At 48.5% G+C, this 18,363-nt stretch overlaps 3 protein-coding genes across 3 annotated transcripts; 2 read left to right on the forward strand and 1 right to left on the reverse strand.

Annotated features, from left to right (window-relative positions):
• The first annotated feature begins 3,057 nt into the window (after window positions 1-3,057).
• Window positions 3,058-9,866, forward strand: LOC128711813 (uncharacterized). Its single transcript, XM_053806699.1, has 7 exons — window positions 3,058-3,168; window positions 3,442-7,547; window positions 7,623-7,993; window positions 8,076-9,094; window positions 9,166-9,363; window positions 9,438-9,581; window positions 9,664-9,866. The coding sequence occupies exons 1-7, from the start codon at window positions 3,058-3,060 to the stop codon at window positions 9,841-9,843; spliced, it is 6,129 nt and encodes a 2,042-aa protein (XP_053662674.1). The 3' UTR covers window positions 9,844-9,866.
• A 2,217-nt stretch (window positions 9,867-12,083) lies between these two features.
• Window positions 12,084-15,214, reverse strand: LOC128713067 (apoptotic chromatin condensation inducer in the nucleus). Its single transcript, XM_053807931.1, has 5 exons — window positions 13,374-15,214; window positions 13,082-13,289; window positions 12,710-13,004; window positions 12,406-12,518; window positions 12,084-12,335 (listed from the first exon to the last, which is right to left on the reverse strand). The coding sequence occupies exons 1-5, from the start codon at window positions 15,212-15,214 to the stop codon at window positions 12,084-12,086; spliced, it is 2,709 nt and encodes a 902-aa protein (XP_053663906.1).
• Window positions 15,215-16,100: 886 nt separating this feature from the next.
• Window positions 16,101-18,269, forward strand: LOC128714392 (engulfment and cell motility protein 1). Its single transcript, XM_053809266.1, has one exon. The coding sequence runs from the start codon at window positions 16,101-16,103 to the stop codon at window positions 18,267-18,269; it is 2,169 nt and encodes a 722-aa protein (XP_053665241.1).
• The last annotated feature ends 94 nt before the right edge of the window (window positions 18,270-18,363 follow it).

Raw genomic sequence — 18,363 nt, forward strand, 5'->3', positions numbered from 1 at the left:
AATAAATCTTAAGAGAATTGATTCTTGATGTGAATGCAAAGATGCATATGAAAGACACTTCTGTAAAGATTTATTAAATACAACACTACAATGTACAATTGAGGCTAACAATGAATTCTTGTCTAGTTGTAGAGTACCTATATATAAATACTTGTATCATTCTTGCAAGAACTAATTATTTTGAATAGGAAAATCATCCACTGATCAAAATACACGTGGCAGATCCTGGAGAAGATGGCGGAGCAACAGCTCCATTCCCTCCATCGATTCCACAGTTTTACATGTGCATGTAAGTTGAAAGATGTTTTGAAGCTGATTCTTGCAAGTTCCAGCGAAGAGCCTTGAGCGTTCAATTTTCCTTATCCGAATGCTCTGATAGCTATCAAACCCAGAAAGTCTCATCGCATAGCTGGACTATTGATGGAGTTGCAGCGTCTATCACATTTAAAGCCGAAAAATTTGTAAAGCTAATCAACTTTTAACTTAAAGTTTGTAATTTTTTTTCTTGATCATATTTCCCTTTCCGCGTAGCATGTCTCTTCTTTGCTGGATAATTTGCCAACCACTGGATTGCAAAGCCGTACATTTCCTGTAACGCTCGAATAGTTTGGTTCACTTGAAGGACACCAAATCATTCTCGGCCAAGCCGTGATTGAAAGATTCGTGGCCTTCGCAGGTAGGGAGCTGGAGCAAGTGCTCATCAAGTTTGCGTTTGTTTGTGGAAAATGGCGATCGGTTTAATGGATTGTGGTAGCCCAACTTTGTTTGTTTATCCGGCAAACGATCGTGCCGTGTTTCGGTACAAGGGGGAGGAACCACAAAGATTTGGGCAAACCCTTGAATAAATAAATTGGACGGTCATCTTAAACTTGGGTGATCTACACTTACCGTCCCACCAACGTACATTCGTTTGTGTACTCACAAATTGAAACCATTTATTAGTCGTAAAATCGTTATTTCGCTATGACAGCAAAGCGGATGAAAGATATCAGAATCAATTATTCAAAATGAAGTCTTTAAAATCTCGGTACACATGCGCTTACACACCACGATGTGACGGATGTTTGCACGAGGCGAAAAGGAAATGCATTTTGTGCAGTTTTTTTTTTTGTAGTACTTCTTCTTCGGGCAAACCATAACAAACGCCCTAACAAAACTGGCATTTCTCAGCGACCCGAAAGGCGCACGGTAAGATAAAACGGAAAAGTTGAAAACTTGCAGCATAAGCTAAAATCCCGGCATTTGGAAATTTATAATTAAACATTGTCGCCCCCTTTTGCGCGTCGACCCCGTCGTTTGTCCCTCTCGTCAACCGATCTACCGGTGATGTGATACGAAGCCGACTTCTGTTCGTTCGGGGTGGGGTTTTTTTGTGTGTGTCCCCTTTGCGACAACTCATTGCACCGCGGCGTTTTCCCATGCTCGTGATGGCGGTGCGTACACCCGCTAATGCAATGTCTTCGCCGCTTAACCGGTGCTCGGGCAGTAGATATGTGAGCATTCACCGGCCATGTGTGCTACGCGGTATGCGTTTACGATGCCTTAGGTATGTACCATCATTTTTACGCTATACATCCCGGATTCTCGCATGTGCTGACGTGCATGATGATGATGAGGATGATACAAGGATATGAAACTGTTACGCCACATACCGATCTGGTCTGGGATCCACGAGGTTCTCTTGACGCTGGAAACCGTCGGGTCATAAATCAATCCCTGCGAAACGCATCGTGCCTCTGCTGGTAGTACATCGAACCTTGGGGAGACAGATGAGGATCGTTTTGTTGCAGCTTCCAGCTTACGTACATTTTGATCGCTTTGTAAGTGGTACAAATATTACTCATAAGGCAGAAGCGATTCGCAAGATCAGACGTAAATTTAGCACACGTCGCCATTTCAACACAACAGAGCGAACGCACGAGAGGTCATGCAGATGATTCCAAACGGGGTTTACGGAGGTTGAGTTATTAGTCCAAATATACACGGTGCCGAATATATTTGAAAGTACCAGAACAAATTGTTCTTTTAACTCGTTCATCTTAAATATATTTTTGAGAACCATTCATATTTAAGCCATATAATTAATGAAAACCATACATTGTACTGAAATATTTGACAGAAGTTTAGTTTAGTATTGAATCAATCGAAACCAGTAAACCTTAGGAAAGTTTTATTCGAAAATTAGCGAACAGTTTTGATAATCAAGCACTAATGAGCCGAACGGAGAATCTTACCTTGGGCGAAAAGGTAAAAATCAATATTTACTACGATGCAGACCATCTCTTTTGCAGAGAAATCGGTTGGAAAAATCTTCTTTTCACATAGTGTAGGTTAGACGGCTTTTGAAAAGTCCCAGCCACGATGACCGTACAGACACACGTGGGAGGATAGAGTAAACCCACGGTACAAGAAAAGTGAAGAATTTGTAGTGAAGCTGTGAATAACAAAAACGAAACGAAAAACTTGACCGAAAGATACAAAGTTCCTGATGGTTGGCAATACTACTGGCACGATCTACGAAAAGAATTTGATTTGTATTTGAGCCGGAACTTTGGTGGTGATTCCCTGTTGGTTTGGGGAGCCTTTGATGGACCCAGAATTTGTTTTCCAGCAGTTTAACGCCGCAATACAAGGCTCGGCAAAGGCTCGGTAATTTCAAAAATGTCCCCAGAAAAAATATCATGGCGGTTCTATTTTTATTTAGAGCACTGTATACATCGCACAGGGTTGTTGCTTCTTTCGTCTTCGTTTGTCCACACAAGAGCCCGTAAATTGATGGCAGTTTGTATATTCTTTTCATGGTAGAACTCCACGGGACCAAGGGACACTCAAGCGGCTGATTGATGGTCCCGAGGCAGCAACCCAAATTGACGTAATCGACCGCGCATATCACGCAGTACCCCCATATCAGCCAGATCCGACACACACGCACACACCGCCCAGCGCATCCGGAGCATCCCCTGTCTCAAGTGGCTGCCGGTGTGTGGTTTAATAGAATAATGCACCTCTTTGATTCGTCGAAGGGGAACCCGAGAGAACGACGGATTCGCGTGTAATATGAACCGCCAATCCGATGGTGGTGCCAAAGTGCTTGTGAACGCGTACGCCGGGTGCAGCAGCAGCAAGGCAGAAGCGGGACGGGCCAAGTCGAAAAAGTCGTCGGTGCAGGTAGGTCGAATTATTACCACAACATTACAGTGAATCCGTTCAATTTACACTCATTACGGCGGAATGAGCCGATGGCTGTAAGGCGGGAAATTAATACACTGGTTTTTCTGGATTTTCTATTTGTATCCCATTTGCTTTTCTTCCCAAAATAAAGATTCCCATGCAACCCATGGTTCCAGTACCTTTTGCCCCAGACAGAATCGCTCAACCACACCACTTTACGCGACTTCCTCTTCTCTAATTTCACGTGTACCTTCGCTCTGTTATTTTTAGTCCAAAAATGTTCCTGACTCCCGCGGTTCGACAACGGCGGGTAGTAACAACGGTGCGAACGGCATTAGCAGTGCTGCCTCGACCACATCGTCCACCGGTGGTGGCGGCTTTCAGTCATTCTTCCGCTGGTTCCGACGGGATGAGTCACGTGCGCTCGCACGCAGCGCCAGCGGTTCAGCGGTTACACCGGAACTGCATGACAGAAGTGCTCAGCCACGCCACCAACGTTCCCAGCGGTCTACGGTGCACCAGTCTGATGCTGCTGGTAGCGTAGGACGGAGTTCCTCAACAACCGCGGATACAGCGCCCGGAAGTGGTACGATTGTGAGTCGGCGCACCGTAGACAGCACGAGCAGCAGGAGCTCAACCACTACGGCAGGGGATAGTGTTAGTCAGTCGGCAAGCAATGGTACGCACAGTTCATCGCCGAGCCCCGGACCGGTGATTGATTGCAACAACCTTTCGAAGAGTTCGAGCTGTGACAGTATTCTCAGCACAGCCACCAACGGGTTCGCCTTTGTGCCACCGAACTGCTACGAGGCGGTGCTCGCGAAAGGTAATCCCGAGATTCGTCGCACGATACAGCCCGGCCCGTACACGGATAGTTACAAGCGCCGTTGCTCCGAGCGAGACCGTGCTCGAGAGCTGGATCGTAAGTACGAGCTAACGTTGCGCAAAAAGTATCGACTGTTTGCCAGCCTCCGGGATAGTCCGGCGAGAGACCAGCGGGACGCAACGCTTACACGTGACAACCAGCGTACGGTGTACACGGACCTTAGTTTACCAGCAACGAGTGCAACCAAGTCCAGCACATCCGCCACTCTAGAGAACGGAGCTGATCTTCAAGAGTTCTCTTCCGTTGGAGAATATCTTAAGATCGGCGATCCCTCCGCACGACGCCACCGACGGACGGTGAGCGACAGCTCGAAAGATCGCCGTGCTGGGGCGTACCTACACGTGAAGGGTAAAAGGCGTGCTCCACCGCCACCACCACTCTCACTCGATCGATCCGATACGGCATCCTCGACCACGAGCACACTCACCCGCTCCTGTACGCCCAACTACCGGACACTCTCACCCGGATCGACACTTTCGCGCAAGAAACGGCCTGCACCGGCCCCACCAGTGTCTCCAACGACCCCCTTCCTGAACGAAGCATCTTCCAGCACGAGTCTACTGGAGGATCGAGAGATCAAAGCGATCATCGAAGGTCGACCATTGTCGCTGCTGGCAAAGGAACACACCACCGTACCGGAACCGTCCGCCATCATCATGCCGCTACCGTTCATTAGACCACTTTCTCCGCTGCCCAATATCGCGGAAGAACGTGCACCGCCCGGTGGATTGACGGAGGAGCAGAAGCAGCAGCTGATCGATAACATTCGTAAGGTGCAATCGGCACCGAAAGCGCCGGACACACCAACAACATCCATCAACGCGGACGATCCTTGCGATGTGATGAAGATGGAGGAACAGTTTAACCGGGCGAATGGAACTCGATCCCCAATCCACGACTATCTGTACGCGGAAGCCATTGCCAGTGCTAAATCGAGCAGCGGCCAGCCGGCTCCGGCACAGCCCCAACCACCAACATCGCCAATCTCTCCACGCCCATGGTACAAACGGCCAATATCGGGCATCCGGCAGCAGGAAAGCTCGCTACCCTTCAAGCGGGACATCATATTGAAAACGATCGACAAGCGGAAAGCAGGCAGCGGGAAGCAGGCGAAAGAGACCGCTGACGATCTGCCGGAGGTGGGCTACTGTAGGAACTCGATGTTGCACCAAGACACCGGTACCAACGCCAACAGCAGTCCATCATCTTCCCTCACCGGTGGCGTTGGGAAGTTTAACCTGTTTGCAAAGATTACGGAAAAGTCGGACGATACCAAGAGGCGCGAGCGGGATGCGGAAAAGCGACGATCGGCCATCGGAATACCTAGCATCAGTGAGCTGGACCGGGAGGCGGCGGAAATCGTGCACAACGAGTATCGGTGCAATGGAACCGATTCCAGGACGCAGTCCTTGGAGAGCCAACAATCGAGCGACAAGCAGAAATCAGCCAAAGAATTGATATCGAAGTTTGAAGCGACAAGCGTACCGGTGGCAGGGAAGGTAACCGTGAGCAGTACGTTCGTAGCGCGAAGAGATTATTTCGGCGTGGAAACTCCCACGGTGTCTTCAGCCAGTTCGTCTACGAGTCAATCAGTTGCCATTAACGCATCGGTTGGTGAGAAACCTCTCTCAACGCAACCGCCGACTACGAATGGTCCGGACGTCCAAGGTCAGTCGGCCACCACAAACGGGCTAGCGAAAACGGGAAGCGACAAGAATTTGCTTGGCTTGTGGAACTGTCCGTACTGCACGCTGGAGAATCCGAACTGGCGCATTATTTGTGAAGCGTGTGAGCGCATCAAACCCTACGACAGCAAGCTCAGCATTCTCGAGGAACCTCCGCTCCGACCAAACCATCCTTTGAAGCGTCCCATTCCCGACGCCAAACGACTGCAACCGGCAGCGAAACAGACGCCATCCGGTATGGTTCAAAATGGCGGCGATGATTTGGAGAAGAAGCCGGAGCGAGTGTTGAAGTACGTTATGCCGAAGCCAGCACCGGTCACCAACGGTACGCTGTTGGTAAGCGGAAACGGTGACGATCGGGCCTCAATGGTGCAGCGAAAGCCTAGCTACGGTCAAACGAAACCACTCGCCTCGCCGAAGATGGGCGTTAAGAGTTTACTGAATCGTGGCCCCCATCAAGATGGCGGCACGAGCGTGTTTTATCGCAACTTTAATGCCATTCCCGAGAGCTATCATAATGGTGCCGCTGGTAATGATAGCACCAATAAGTTTGACGATCAAAAGCTTAAAGAAAGCCACGGTGTGGCCAATGTTGCACCGCTCGCCTCCCCAGAACCTACGACGGAGAAGGAAGATACGGTGTACGGAGTGTTGAATAAACACTACGCGCCGAAAGATCGAGTTAATATTGAGGAAATACGTAACGCACGCATCGCACGGTTCGGGGCAATCGTGGAGCCGGAACTCAACCACGAATCGGTACCGATGGTAAAGGAAGTCATTGCGCCAAAAACCAAAGAACAGCAAGATCAGGAAGCGCTCGAGAAGGAGAAGGAACGCCTGCGGGAGATGATCCGTGCGATGAACGCGAAGGCCCTGGCGGAGAAGTACCCAGTGGTGCAGAAGCCACCCAGCAACAGTGGCAACAACAGTAGCCTTAAGCGGGATTCTCCCTTGGTACAGCGGAAAAATGGCCTTACCTCGGGTATTCCGATCAGCACCAAGAGTCTCAGCCCGGTTCCGCCGAGAAAAATGGGAAGTCCTCTACTTGCTCGGAAGTCCCCGGCACCTTTCCCGCTATCCGAGGATGGCATCAGAAAGGAACAGCCTGTGATAAGTTCTACGCCGACTGTGGAGTTAACTCCTACATCTTCGCCCAACACTGGGGCTATTAGGAAGACATCCTTCCCGAGACGTACGAGTGACTCCGATGTGAAGTTGCCACCACCGGTGGAGAGTAAAATCATCAATCAGGATAGTTTGCGAGGCACGATTCCGGAGACGGTGGTTGAGATGAATCAACAACCACCTGCCACCGGATCCACGCTGGTACTCACCAACGACGTACAGGGTATGCACTACGAACCGATGGACGAGCAACAGTTTGTCCGTGCGGCTAGTGGTGGACAGCGCCATGCTCAAAGTAGCGAGACGAGTTCCATTCCCAGACCCTCCGGTGTTCCACTATCGCCCCGGCTGCAAGATCGCCACCGAAAGTCGTTGATGGAAAAACAGCAGCAACACGACGAGAAGCTGAAACAATTATCCGTCCAGTTGCGTTCGCAGCAGGGTGTTGATCGGTTCCGGAGCACCTTACTCTACTCGCCGAATAATATTAGCCGCACCGGCACGTTAGCGTTGAACAAGCTGCTGCGCAATCTGGAACAAGCGATCGGCGAAGGAGCCCATGATCGGGCGGCCGAATTGGCGATGGATCTGGCCAAGATGAAGGTGTCCCTATCGGTGACGAGGCAAAGTCCTACGCGGCCCACTTCCACAACGTCTGGCAGTTTGACTGATATAAGGTAGGGAGGTTTCAATGTGCGGTTAGAGCAAGAGATTTCACTAAATTGAGGCTTTTGTGTGTTCTTTCTTGACAGTCTGAATGTTTACATCGATGATAAGGTGTCACACAAGGGACCGATTCGGATGACGTTGGCTGGGTTCGCAACACTGGCCCAGCTGAAAGCAAAGCTATGCAACGAGTACCAGATACCGGTGGCAGTGCAACGCTGGCGTTGTGATGATCAGCCGCTTGAGGATGACGCCAGGACGCTCTACGATTACGGTATACAAACGAGCGATCGTACACTGTTCGTCTACATAGTGCAACCACCTGTTCCGGCTAGAGATAACAAGCCACCTTTAATACTGCAGCAAAGCTTCAGCAGTGCCGAGATAAAGCTTCTGTCCGTATCTTCCGAATCGGATGGTGAGCATTCCGATACACAGAACGATGAAACCGTTCTTGGTAAGATCCTCCTCTGGTGTCGACTGATGTAGAGTGTAGAGTAGAGTGGCTAACGTTGTCCTGCCTTTCATTTCTTACACAGGTGCAGCAGCATTACCTACCGCTGCACCGAGAGGATCGGTTGCCAAACCAAACAGCGAACCAATTGTGAAGGAATGTACTTCCTCCAACAGTGATACTGGATGGGCCTGTCCAATGTGCACATTAATTAACCCACTCGACCGACCCGGATGTGCGGCATGTTCCGAGGCACGGCCCGTCCATCATAAAGCTCCTTCCCCGCCCGAACAGATCACGATCACGCCCGAAGATTTGACGCACTTCCTGGATCAGCAACCGCCGCTCGCACCGGGACGCAAGACAAAAGAACCGGCAATGCACGTCCAGCTCAGAAATCCCCCACCAGAGACACGAAACGATCTAAATCGGATCTCCTCGAATCGGAAATCCTCGGACATATTTAACATACTGCACGAAGAAACCAAAGCGATCACTACGGGTGCGGCTGTAACGGTGGGCAAGCATCCGGCAATGGCACTACAGCCTACGTCTCCTCCAGTTCCAAAGCCACGCACCAGCGATCTCACACGACCGGAACACATTCAAGTTCCGGAACAGAACCGCATTGTGATGACAGCGTTGGCCACGCACCGGAGTCCGAACATTACCCGCAGCCAGTACCGTGGTGTGGACAACTTCAATCCCAACTCGAGTGGTATGGTTAAGCCGGAACGGCCCATTATAACGACGGCTAGTCCGATCGTGCGGGCGGTACTGTTAAAAGGTTCCTCCGGAGACAAAGCACCAGCAGTTCGGTTCGGTCGTAATGGGCTCGCGCTGCCAGAAGACGGGACGGAGGTAACGCCCAATCACTACACTGAGCTAGTCAACCTCGACAATGCGGATCTGATAGCGAACATTGAGCCGTTCGAGTGTCCGATCTGCTTCGGTGCGTTTCAACCGTACGAAGGCATCGTGCTGCGGGATTGTCTGCATTCGTTCTGCAAACAGTGTCTGATCAGCACGATCCAGTACAGTGAGGATGCGGCGATACGCTGCCCGTACAGTGACGCCGTCTACAGCTGTGAAAGTGTCATACAGGTAGGTGACAAATGTGTGGTTACTTGGATGTCATGGTTTACTACAAAAGCCGCTCAATTTGGTATTTGCAGCAACGCGAAATAAAAGCTCTTGTCAGCAAGGAACTGTACGAGGCACATCTGGCCAAATCAATCCAGCAGGCGGAAAGCACCATCGACAACACGTTCCACTGTCGGACGCCGAACTGTCGCGGTTGGTGCATCTACGAGGATAATGTAAATCAGTTCAAGTGCCCCGTCTGTAGGATCGTAAACTGTCTTACCTGTCGGGTAGGTCTATTGCTCAGTGTGACTCAGTAAGTGAGGGTGCATCTTAACAGTGTGACATTTACATCACTACACAGGTTATTCACGACGGGCTCGATTGTAAGCAGTACCAGGACCGCATGAACAGTGACTGTGATACTAACATAGAAGCGCGACGCACCAAGGCAATGCTGCAGGAGATGATCGAAAAGGGTGAAGCGCTCAACTGTCCCACCTGTCAGGTAAGTTCTGAGCACTGCGTTTACACAAAAAGAAGAAGCACATTGCGCAAATAATGCTGCTCTTTCCATCATTCCTCTGCAGGTGATAGTGATGAAGAAGTGGGGCTGCGATTGGCTCAAGTGCTCCATGTGCAAAACGGAGATCTGCTGGGTAACGCGCGGTCATCGCTGGGGACCGGCCGGGAAAGGTGACACGACCGGTGGCTGTCGGTGCGGTATAAATGGAATCAAGTGCCATCCAAAGTGTAACTACTGCCATTGACCTAAGAGCTAACAAGACTATCCCGTCAGTCCCGTCCCACAATATTACCGTGCGGAAAGGGATGTAAACTCAGAATCCGATGATCAGTATGATCGACAATACTACTGTAGGGAAATAGAACCAAATGTATTTGTTTTAAACCATGAACTTAAAAGCAGACAAAGAATTGTAAAACATGCTAATTATGCCCAACTCAACAGACGTGTCTTTTAGTTGGCAAAGTACGAGTTGAAGTTACACGAACTTATTACGTAATGTAGATAAAGAAGATGATCGTGTTTTCAAATGAGGACCTTTGTCGGAAGATTTAATCCGACAGCGAGGATATCCGACATTCGGAACGAGCATCTCACCGATCTGTATGGAATATCCTCTTTACCTTGGAGTGGTTCTTTCATTGTGCGCAATAGAAGAAATAAAATTTCTTGACAAGTAAAAGGTGTATTTCATGCTATTTTACATTTCATAGTTGTTAAATTCTTTTTCCGAAAGGACACATGTACCACATCTGGATGCTTTGACACACTTACACAATTGCAGGTTGGTGCATGCTGTTACCGATCTAAGATAGGGTTGGGTGCTTTCGCTTGGTTTGTTGGTAGTTATGCAACAAGAACCGATGGATAATCTTACCATGACGGTAGCCATAGACAGCAACAGTAGACAGTGTAATGCTGTTGTGCAGCTAAACGGTTTGGTTGGGAGAGTGAATTTCTTTGGATTTACTATCGTAGTGCTACAACCCAAACAAGAGCTCAAGGTCGTGTGTGCGCATGTATCCGAAACAGTTGAACCCGTCAGGACGAAAAATGGTAAATAAATACTTATTCCGCATTTTGATTTTCTTTTCTTCTTTTGGGGTACTCCACATGGATGCTCATACTGCACTACTGGTGAACTCCTTCAGTCATGTATCCTGAATTCGCACAGATGTCTCAGCTGTAAGAACCAGCAGCAAAGCGATAGTCTAACGGTTGTCCACTTAGCATTCCGACGTCTGTGATAGCGAAAGTACAACATAATTAGTACAGTGTAGAATGGTAAGGGTTTAACTGTGACTTACCACATTGATCCTTACGCTTGTGACGAAACTGGAGACAGCACCAAACTATAGCTGCTCGGGATGTTGCATGAACGGTGTATTATCGATGAAGGGATATTGGCTGATTGACCCTGCTCCTTCGTAAGCGTTTACGAAACCTGGCTGTGGCGGAGGTGTCTATATCTCTAAAATATTGTGGAGCATTTGCAATCAACGATCATCGCGTACCGGATGATTCAATAGTTAATCGGATCATCCTGCCACGGTTAGGACCTATCTTAAATACCCTTTTTTCCAATGTCTTGTGTTGTTTTGTTTTGTTAGAGTGAAGTTGTCATAATCGCCTGGCGAAGCGAGTAACTTCCCAAACGATGGATGGAAATACGAAAAAAGTCCAGAATTCAATCATTGCTATCATCTAGGGACTGTTCTTATAATATAAAGAGTTCAAGTAAAAGGGAGGAGAAGATATACGAAAGAACATGCCGACGCGCACAGGTGGATGTAGAATGTAACACTGTCAAATGAATAGTTACCATTTGTAAGAAATCTTGCACATTATTACAAACTGGTGTATTATGACTAATAAAATGGACAGTACGATTTCGGTTGAGTATCGATGCATACGAAAACATTGACAAACATGTGAATCGATACATGAACGATTACGAACAGAGCAAGTGATCCATAGTATTAGGCTATCGTGTTTCGTACAAATGAATCTGTACATGAAACTAGTATTTTAAGGTACAGAGGAAAGAGATCATCTATCCATAGAAATATTCGAATTTCTTTTTTGCTACCTGTCTATCAAACATATTATCCTAATGGGAGAAAATACCCACAGGAAAGTGAATATGACACACACACATACAGTGACATGCGCGCAAATAGGATGCAGAAGGCATAACATTAATGTGCTTATTCTATTCACTATCCAAATATGCATTCCTTAGTGTACACCAATGTGCATTAATGGATCCATCTATCGATCAATGTTTCTTGGATCTTTTTGAAGCCTTTCGAATTAAGGCCATTCCTAGGAATATGATTACTCCTCCTGCTATTCAACATTAAAAACTCTCCCAAACTGCGTCTTTCCCATATTCTTTCTCTTCTCCTCCGCTGGTTTTTATGCTCAAAGCCGGTAGGGAAAATGATTTTTGAAAAATGAAGCTAAATTTGTTAAAAAATGTTCTTATCTGTGCCTGCGCCGGCCACCATCGTCACGGCTGCGTTCGCGGGAGCGTGACCGACGGCGATCGCGGTCGCGATCACGTTCGCGATCACGCTCGCGGTCCCGTTCGCGCTCTCGCTCACGTTCGCGGTCACGACGTTCCCGTTCGCGCTTCCGTTCACGCTCACGCTCTTCCTCCTGCTTCCGCTGTTCCTCGACACGGCGCTGATGTTCGGCCATGTTTTTACGTCGTTGCTCTTCCTTTACGGCAATCTGCATTCGAGTGTTGTATAACAGATAAGTACTATTCATAGTTATAATTTTCACACAGCATAAATCTTACCTGTTCAGTCGTGAGCGGTAACCAATATATGCATGGTGTCGTTTTCGTTTTTCTGAACAAATCGTCTAGCAGCCTTATTGGAGGTTCATTTTCCTTCTTCTTGAATTTTCTCGCTACAAAAAAGGGGAAACGTGGAAATGTAATGCAGATGTCGATTATTGTGGTAATCCTCGTGTGGTAATTTGTTGGGAAATAAAATGATATTATATGGTTCGAGTCTTGGGAGACCATGAAATATTTCATCTCAACTAAAAATACCATACGAAAGCGATCACGTTCAACTCATGGTTCCATTTATCCTTACCTGGTGACACACTAGTACTGCGTCTTCTTTCCCGACCAAATTCACGTTCTGAAGAACGCTTTCGTTCTAAACTTCGGTCACCAGGAGCACCATCGGCCCGATTGCCTCGTCCATCACGTTGTCCTTCCTCCATTTCGCGTCCACGTTCCCGATCACGCCCCGTCCGTTCTGCTCCCTTGTCCTTGTCTGCCAATCCAACGCCTTCGCGCTCTCGATCACGTCCTCCCCTTCCTTCCCGTTCCTGATCAAAAGCATCCTTCTTGCCAAGATCCCATTCACGGACGCGACGTACAGTCTGTGGAAAATAATAGACCGAAATCATATTTTTCACACTGTACCTTTGACGGATGTTTGAGAAGATAAGATTCATACCTCCTCTTTCTTGGATGCATCACGTGACCAACCGAATTCTTTTCCCTCTTTTGCACCTTCTACGGTAGCACGAAGAGCACCATCTTCGAGGGTCGAAAGGATAGCTTTATCCATCGCTTCTTCACTACCGAAATCCACTACCAAACACTTCGGATTCGAAATCGGCCAACGGATGCCGTGAAGAGCGTGACGTGTTTCCGTTGCTTCACTGTTTTGTAAATAAGGAGAAACGTTATGAGAAATTTCCATCCAATTTTGCTAAACAAATTTATACAACAAAAGCGCTACTTACTCTTCCGTTTCGTATTTAACATAGCACTTCGATTTGATCTTATCAATCCAGAACCCGTTCTCTACGATTTTGCCCGTCCTTGCAAGTAATCCCTTTAGCTGCAGCACAGTAAACGGTCGCACCAAGTTCGTGATATACAATATATTGCTCGTAAGATGCTTTGCGGGACTTGGCGGTCGAACGACCGGTGCCGTTGTACCGGTTGTACTTCCATCATCGCTTACGATACTGATCTTGCGGGATAGAGCAATCTTTTCTGCAGCTACCTTCTGTTTACCAGCTAACACCACCGAAGCATCACCATTGGTATCAGCTTCTGTACCTTCGATAGCAATATTTTCTTTCTCCGCCGACTTAGATAAGCGTTGTCGTTGTGGTAACGGTTGCTGTTGCAACTGTGTGAACGAGTCGTTCGATTCACGTAGCTTGCGTCTCACGCGATCTTTTTCGTTTTCGTCGGCACTTGCTGCTTCGTCTGCACCTTCTGGTTCCGATGAGGATTCCAGCTTTACATCTGACAACGGGACAGGTTTCACGTCGGAAATAATATTCTTTAACGAATCCGTTGAGATGGTAATGACGGCTGGTTTGCTATCGGCATTCTTTGACGATAACCAACGACGCTTACGTTGGAGGGGCCGGATACGCGGTGCTTCGTTTACAGTGATTTCCTCCTTGGCGTTCGATTCCGACATATTCTGATCGGTGTCCTTTATTTCGCCCGCTTCCAATTCTTCCTCCTCCTTCTGTTCCTCTTTGCTAGGATGAGCAACATGCGTCACATTACCCTCAGACGGGTCCGGTACCGTGACAGAATCTTTCTTTGAGCGATCTATCTCAGCAGCATGTTGATCGCCGTGGTGTCGTGGTTTACCGCAAGGCTCAGTAACCTTTGCTTCCTCTTCGGTGCCAGACGTGGCAGCGTCCGCGTCCATCGATTCTTCTGCAGTTGCAACGCGTTCCTGTTCCGGCGCATCCCTTTCATTTCTTTTTGCCGCTCTCGGATCCTCATCTTCATCCCTTCGCTCTTCTTCTTCTGGTCCACTTTCGTTGGAATCGCTTTCTTGCCTTGTTCGAGAACGATTGTTAACGACCGTTTTGCTATCATCGCGAGCATCTTCCGGTTCATTTACTCTTGGCCTGTTCTTGCCTTCATCTGTCTCTTCTTCTTCCTTCTCCTCTTCATCACCATTTGTATGACTTACCTTTTCTACGGTGGCTTCTGATGCCTTCGCCTCTGGTTCCGAATCTTCTGCCTTTGCAAGGGGACTTTCATTCCTTTCCTCGTGCTCTCGCTCATCGTGACGTACAGAAGCCGTTGTTTCGCATCCGTCTTGTTCGTCTTGCACCACATTCGGTTCGACCGTCTCAGAAGATTGTAGCTCTTCAACAGTCTCTTCCGGAATCGGTTCCATCACCTCTTCGGTCGTAGCTGTGTCGACCGCATCCGGCTGGTCGACGACTTGTTCCATTTTATTTTCTGCTCCATTTTCTTCTACTTGCGCTGGCTCGGGAGGCAATTCTTCTTGCACTTCTTTTTCACGGCGGCTATTACGCCGAGTGCGAGACGGTGTCGCTTCTTCTGTCTTACGGCGTGAAGACGTACTTCTACCGCGACCACCGCGACCTCTCGCACCTGCTTTGCGACTAGTAGTTTCCTCCTCCGAGCTGCTGTTTTTCTCTTCATCCTGCGTACTGGCACTAGCGCCATACTCCCGGTCGTCGGTGTCCGGTTCCGGTTCGGGGGATTTCGACGGTGAGCGACGGACGCGACCACGGGTGGAACGACGTGGTGTCGATTTTTCCGGTGTACTCACACCGCCGCTTGCTTTACGACGCATTACTGAAAGAAAATAGCACGGTTTATGACGCCGTCAAACACATGAGCACAGCCAAACGTTGTTGATTTTTGCAGGGGGTACAAAAGCAACACCGGCGGCCATAGTGAAGAGTTCGAACAGAGAAAAGTTTCATCGAACGCCAGGAAATATTACCAGCTGTACAGTTGTTTTGAACGCTGCGAGTATTATCCGTATATCACGAATAGGAGAATCGAAAAAGTAGTACAAACTGGCAACAATTGTTCTTTTTATTGTAATAACAATCGAAATTCAGTGCCGCACACAAAAGTTGAGTTCTTTTTTTTATTCGCGTCCTTCTAACAGCTTTGACAGCCGTCAAAAGTGTCGGAAATGAGTGAAAGTTTTGTCCGTGAAACTCGTTCAATCCCATTGTGCGAATTTTCATAGAATTTGATGAATCAATCCTTTTGTAACAAATTGAATCATAAAAATTCTTTACAAAAGCCTCAAATGATGAGCCAGACATCCTGCCAGGCCAATCAAATACAGCTACCAAGTTTTGATAATCAAAAAAAAAAAAAAGCCAATAAACATTCAAAATTGTCAAATGAATTGGTGCGCGGGTGTCCCAAAGTGAATTGTTGTGATTAGCCAAGGCTTGATTGGCTTAAAAAAGTGACACCAAAGAAAACGAATTCATGTTCGTTTAGCTCCGCAGATAAAGTATTGATATCAAGGCTCTTGCTCCCGAAAGTTTGTCCCTTGCATTTGGTAAAAAACAAGGCGATTAACAAGTGGTGTCACAATTGAATAACTCGTCCATCCGTTTCGTTTAGCTTTTGCCGCCCCACTTGCAACGGGGGCCAGCACACCCTGTCGGGTTCGGTGTGCTAGTAAGGAAAGGGGTGTGCCAGCAGTAGCGTAGATGTTGCCGAAACACAGCAAAATGCCAGCTATTAAGGATAGTCACATCGTGAAGATTGCGGTTGAGTACGTGGACAACACGCCACAGATGTACCCGCAGCTGATCGAGTTCGACCAGCGGCAACCGCTCAGTGCGATTATTCAGAACCTTTGCAGCTCGTGGGGCATACCGGATGCGGAAAGTTACGCCCTTCAGTTCGATGGCATCAACTACGTGACGGAAAAGAACCGGAACGAGGTGAAAAATGGGACGGTGCTCAAGTTGCGTTTTTCTCCTTCGAAAACGACCAACGATATCCTGGAGAAGTTGCGAAGCGGCACCGACGATGAGAAGGTGGCCGAACTGAAGGAGCTGCAGGTGCTGAGTGCGGATAACACGTTTGCGCTGGAGTTTATCAAGGAGCAAGGGTTACGCCTAATCATTGCGCTGATTGAGGATACTGATTGTGAAGAACGTATCCTAGATTTAGCGCTCTGCTCGTTCGTACAGCTGATGGAGCACGGTACCATCTCGTGGGACATTCTCGAACCATCGTTCATTATGCGTAATGTGGCGTTCATAAATGGGCCTTCAAAGCCGGAAATCATTCAATCGGCTCTTTCCATCCTCGAGAATATTGTGCAGAGCAGCAACAAGTATGCGCTGGTGGAGAAGGAAATAACGCTTGAAACGTTGCTGAAGCTGTTGCGTGACGCGTCTCGGACGCAGGTGCAGCAGAATGCAATCGCACTGCTGAATGCGCTGTTCATCAAGGCGGACGATACGAAGCGACGTTTGTTAGCGGCAACGCTCGGCTCTAAACAGTACCGAAGCGTTATCAATAGCGTCATAACGCCGTCAATGGGTGCTGAAATGGCACACCAGCTGTATGTGCTGCAGACGCTTACGCTGGGATTGTTGGAGCAACGCATGAAAACCGCAATGGATGTACAGGACCAGGACGCGCAGGAGAAAATAAAGGAACTACGGCGTATAGCATTCGAGGCGGACGGAGTCGATCCAATGCCGGATGTGACCGCCAGACGTCAGCACGGTTCGTCCTACTCGAGCCACTACAAAAAGCTTGGCTTTAAGTGTGACATTAATCCGGCGCAGGACTTCTTCGAAACACCTCCCGGCACGCTGGCCCTAGACTGTATGATCTATTTCGCTCGCAACTACACGCAAAGCTACACAAAGGTGGTGCACGAAAACAGTTGCCGGGCGGACGAGCACGAGTGTCCGTTCGGGCGCACCAGCATTGAGTTGGTCAAGGTGCTGTGTGACATTTTCCGTATCGGTGAATCTCCTTCCGAGCAGGGGCAAGAGTTTTATCCCATGTTTTTCACGCACGATCACCCGTTCGAGGAGTTTTTCTGCATCTGCATCGTGGTGCTAAACAAGACGTGGAAAGACATGCGTGCCACGACGGAAGATTTCGTGAAGGTGTTTTCGGTGGTACGGGAACAGATCGTACGCAGCATCGTTGGGCGACCGGCTAGCCTGGAAGACTTCAAAGCGAAGATTCATACCTTCACGTACAACACCATCACGACGCTGCGACAGCAGGAGCGTACCTCTCGCGAGGAGTGTGAATCGACCGCATCGGCAATTGTGAGCTTGAAGAAGAAAATTACGCCAGAAATACGGGCACTAATTAAAGAGCAGCGCTTGGGATATCTGATCGTGGGGACACGCTTCTGCAAATACTCTGGCGGTAAGCGCGAACGTGACAAATATTGGTACGTGAGGCTTTCGCCCAATCACAAGGTAATCCACTATGGAGACTGTGATGAGAAGACGGTCCCAACGCTGGAGGAACTCTCGAACAAGCTGCCCGTTATCGACATCCGCCAGATGCTGGTGGGGAAGGAGTGTCCCCACATGAAGGAGATGCGCTCGAAGAAAGCGTCCACACCGCTTGGGTTTTCACTCGTGCCAGAGAGTAGCGAGCAAACGACGCTGGACTTTATCGCCCCGGATGAGGCCACGTTCAACTACTGGACGGACGGTATCAACGCACTGCTCGGACAGCCGATGACGAGCAAGCAGCAGGAGGAAGACTTTGAAACGTTGCTTTCGATGGAAATCAAGCTCCGGCTGCTCGATACGGAAGGGGTGGACATTTCGAAGGATCCGCCCACGATTCCACCGGAGCCGGAAAACTACGACTTTTGCTTCGACAGTTAAGCGGTGTGCAAAAGCGTAACTATTAAATTAAACCAAAGTCATTGTGGCACAAAACAAAACTAAATTTATCAGGCTAGAAGTTTCGACCAGTATG

This window comes from Anopheles marshallii, chromosome 3, assembly GCF_943734725.1.
Source record: "Anopheles marshallii chromosome 3, idAnoMarsDA_429_01, whole genome shotgun sequence".
Taxonomy (NCBI): Eukaryota; Metazoa; Arthropoda; class Insecta; order Diptera; family Culicidae; genus Anopheles; species Anopheles marshallii.

Bases quoted from the DNA above. Each gene is read 5' to 3' on its own strand.
- LOC128713067 (XM_053807931.1), bottom strand. From the start codon at position 15,214: ATGCGTCGTAAAGCAAGCGGCGGTGTGAGTACACCGGAAAAATCGACA. The intron at 12,519-12,709 runs GTAAGGATAAAT...CCTTTTTTGTAG, and splicing joins CAGTACTAGTGTGTCACCAG to CGAGAAAATTCAAGAAGAAG. The intron at 12,336-12,405 runs GTAAGATTTATG...ACTCGAATGCAG, and splicing joins TACCGCTCACGACTGAACAG to ATTGCCGTAAAGGAAGAGCA.
- LOC128714392 (XM_053809266.1), top strand. From the start codon at position 16,101: ATGTTGCCGAAACACAGCAAAATGCCAGCTATTAAGGATAGTCACATC.
- LOC128711813 (XM_053806699.1), top strand. From the start codon at position 3,058: ATGAACCGCCAATCCGATGGTGGTGCCAAAGTGCTTGTGAACGCGTAC. The intron at 7,548-7,622 runs GTAGGGAGGTTT...CTTTCTTGACAG, and splicing joins GGCAGTTTGACTGATATAAG to TCTGAATGTTTACATCGATG. The intron at 7,994-8,075 runs GTAAGATCCTCC...TTTCTTACACAG, and splicing joins GAACGATGAAACCGTTCTTG to GTGCAGCAGCATTACCTACC.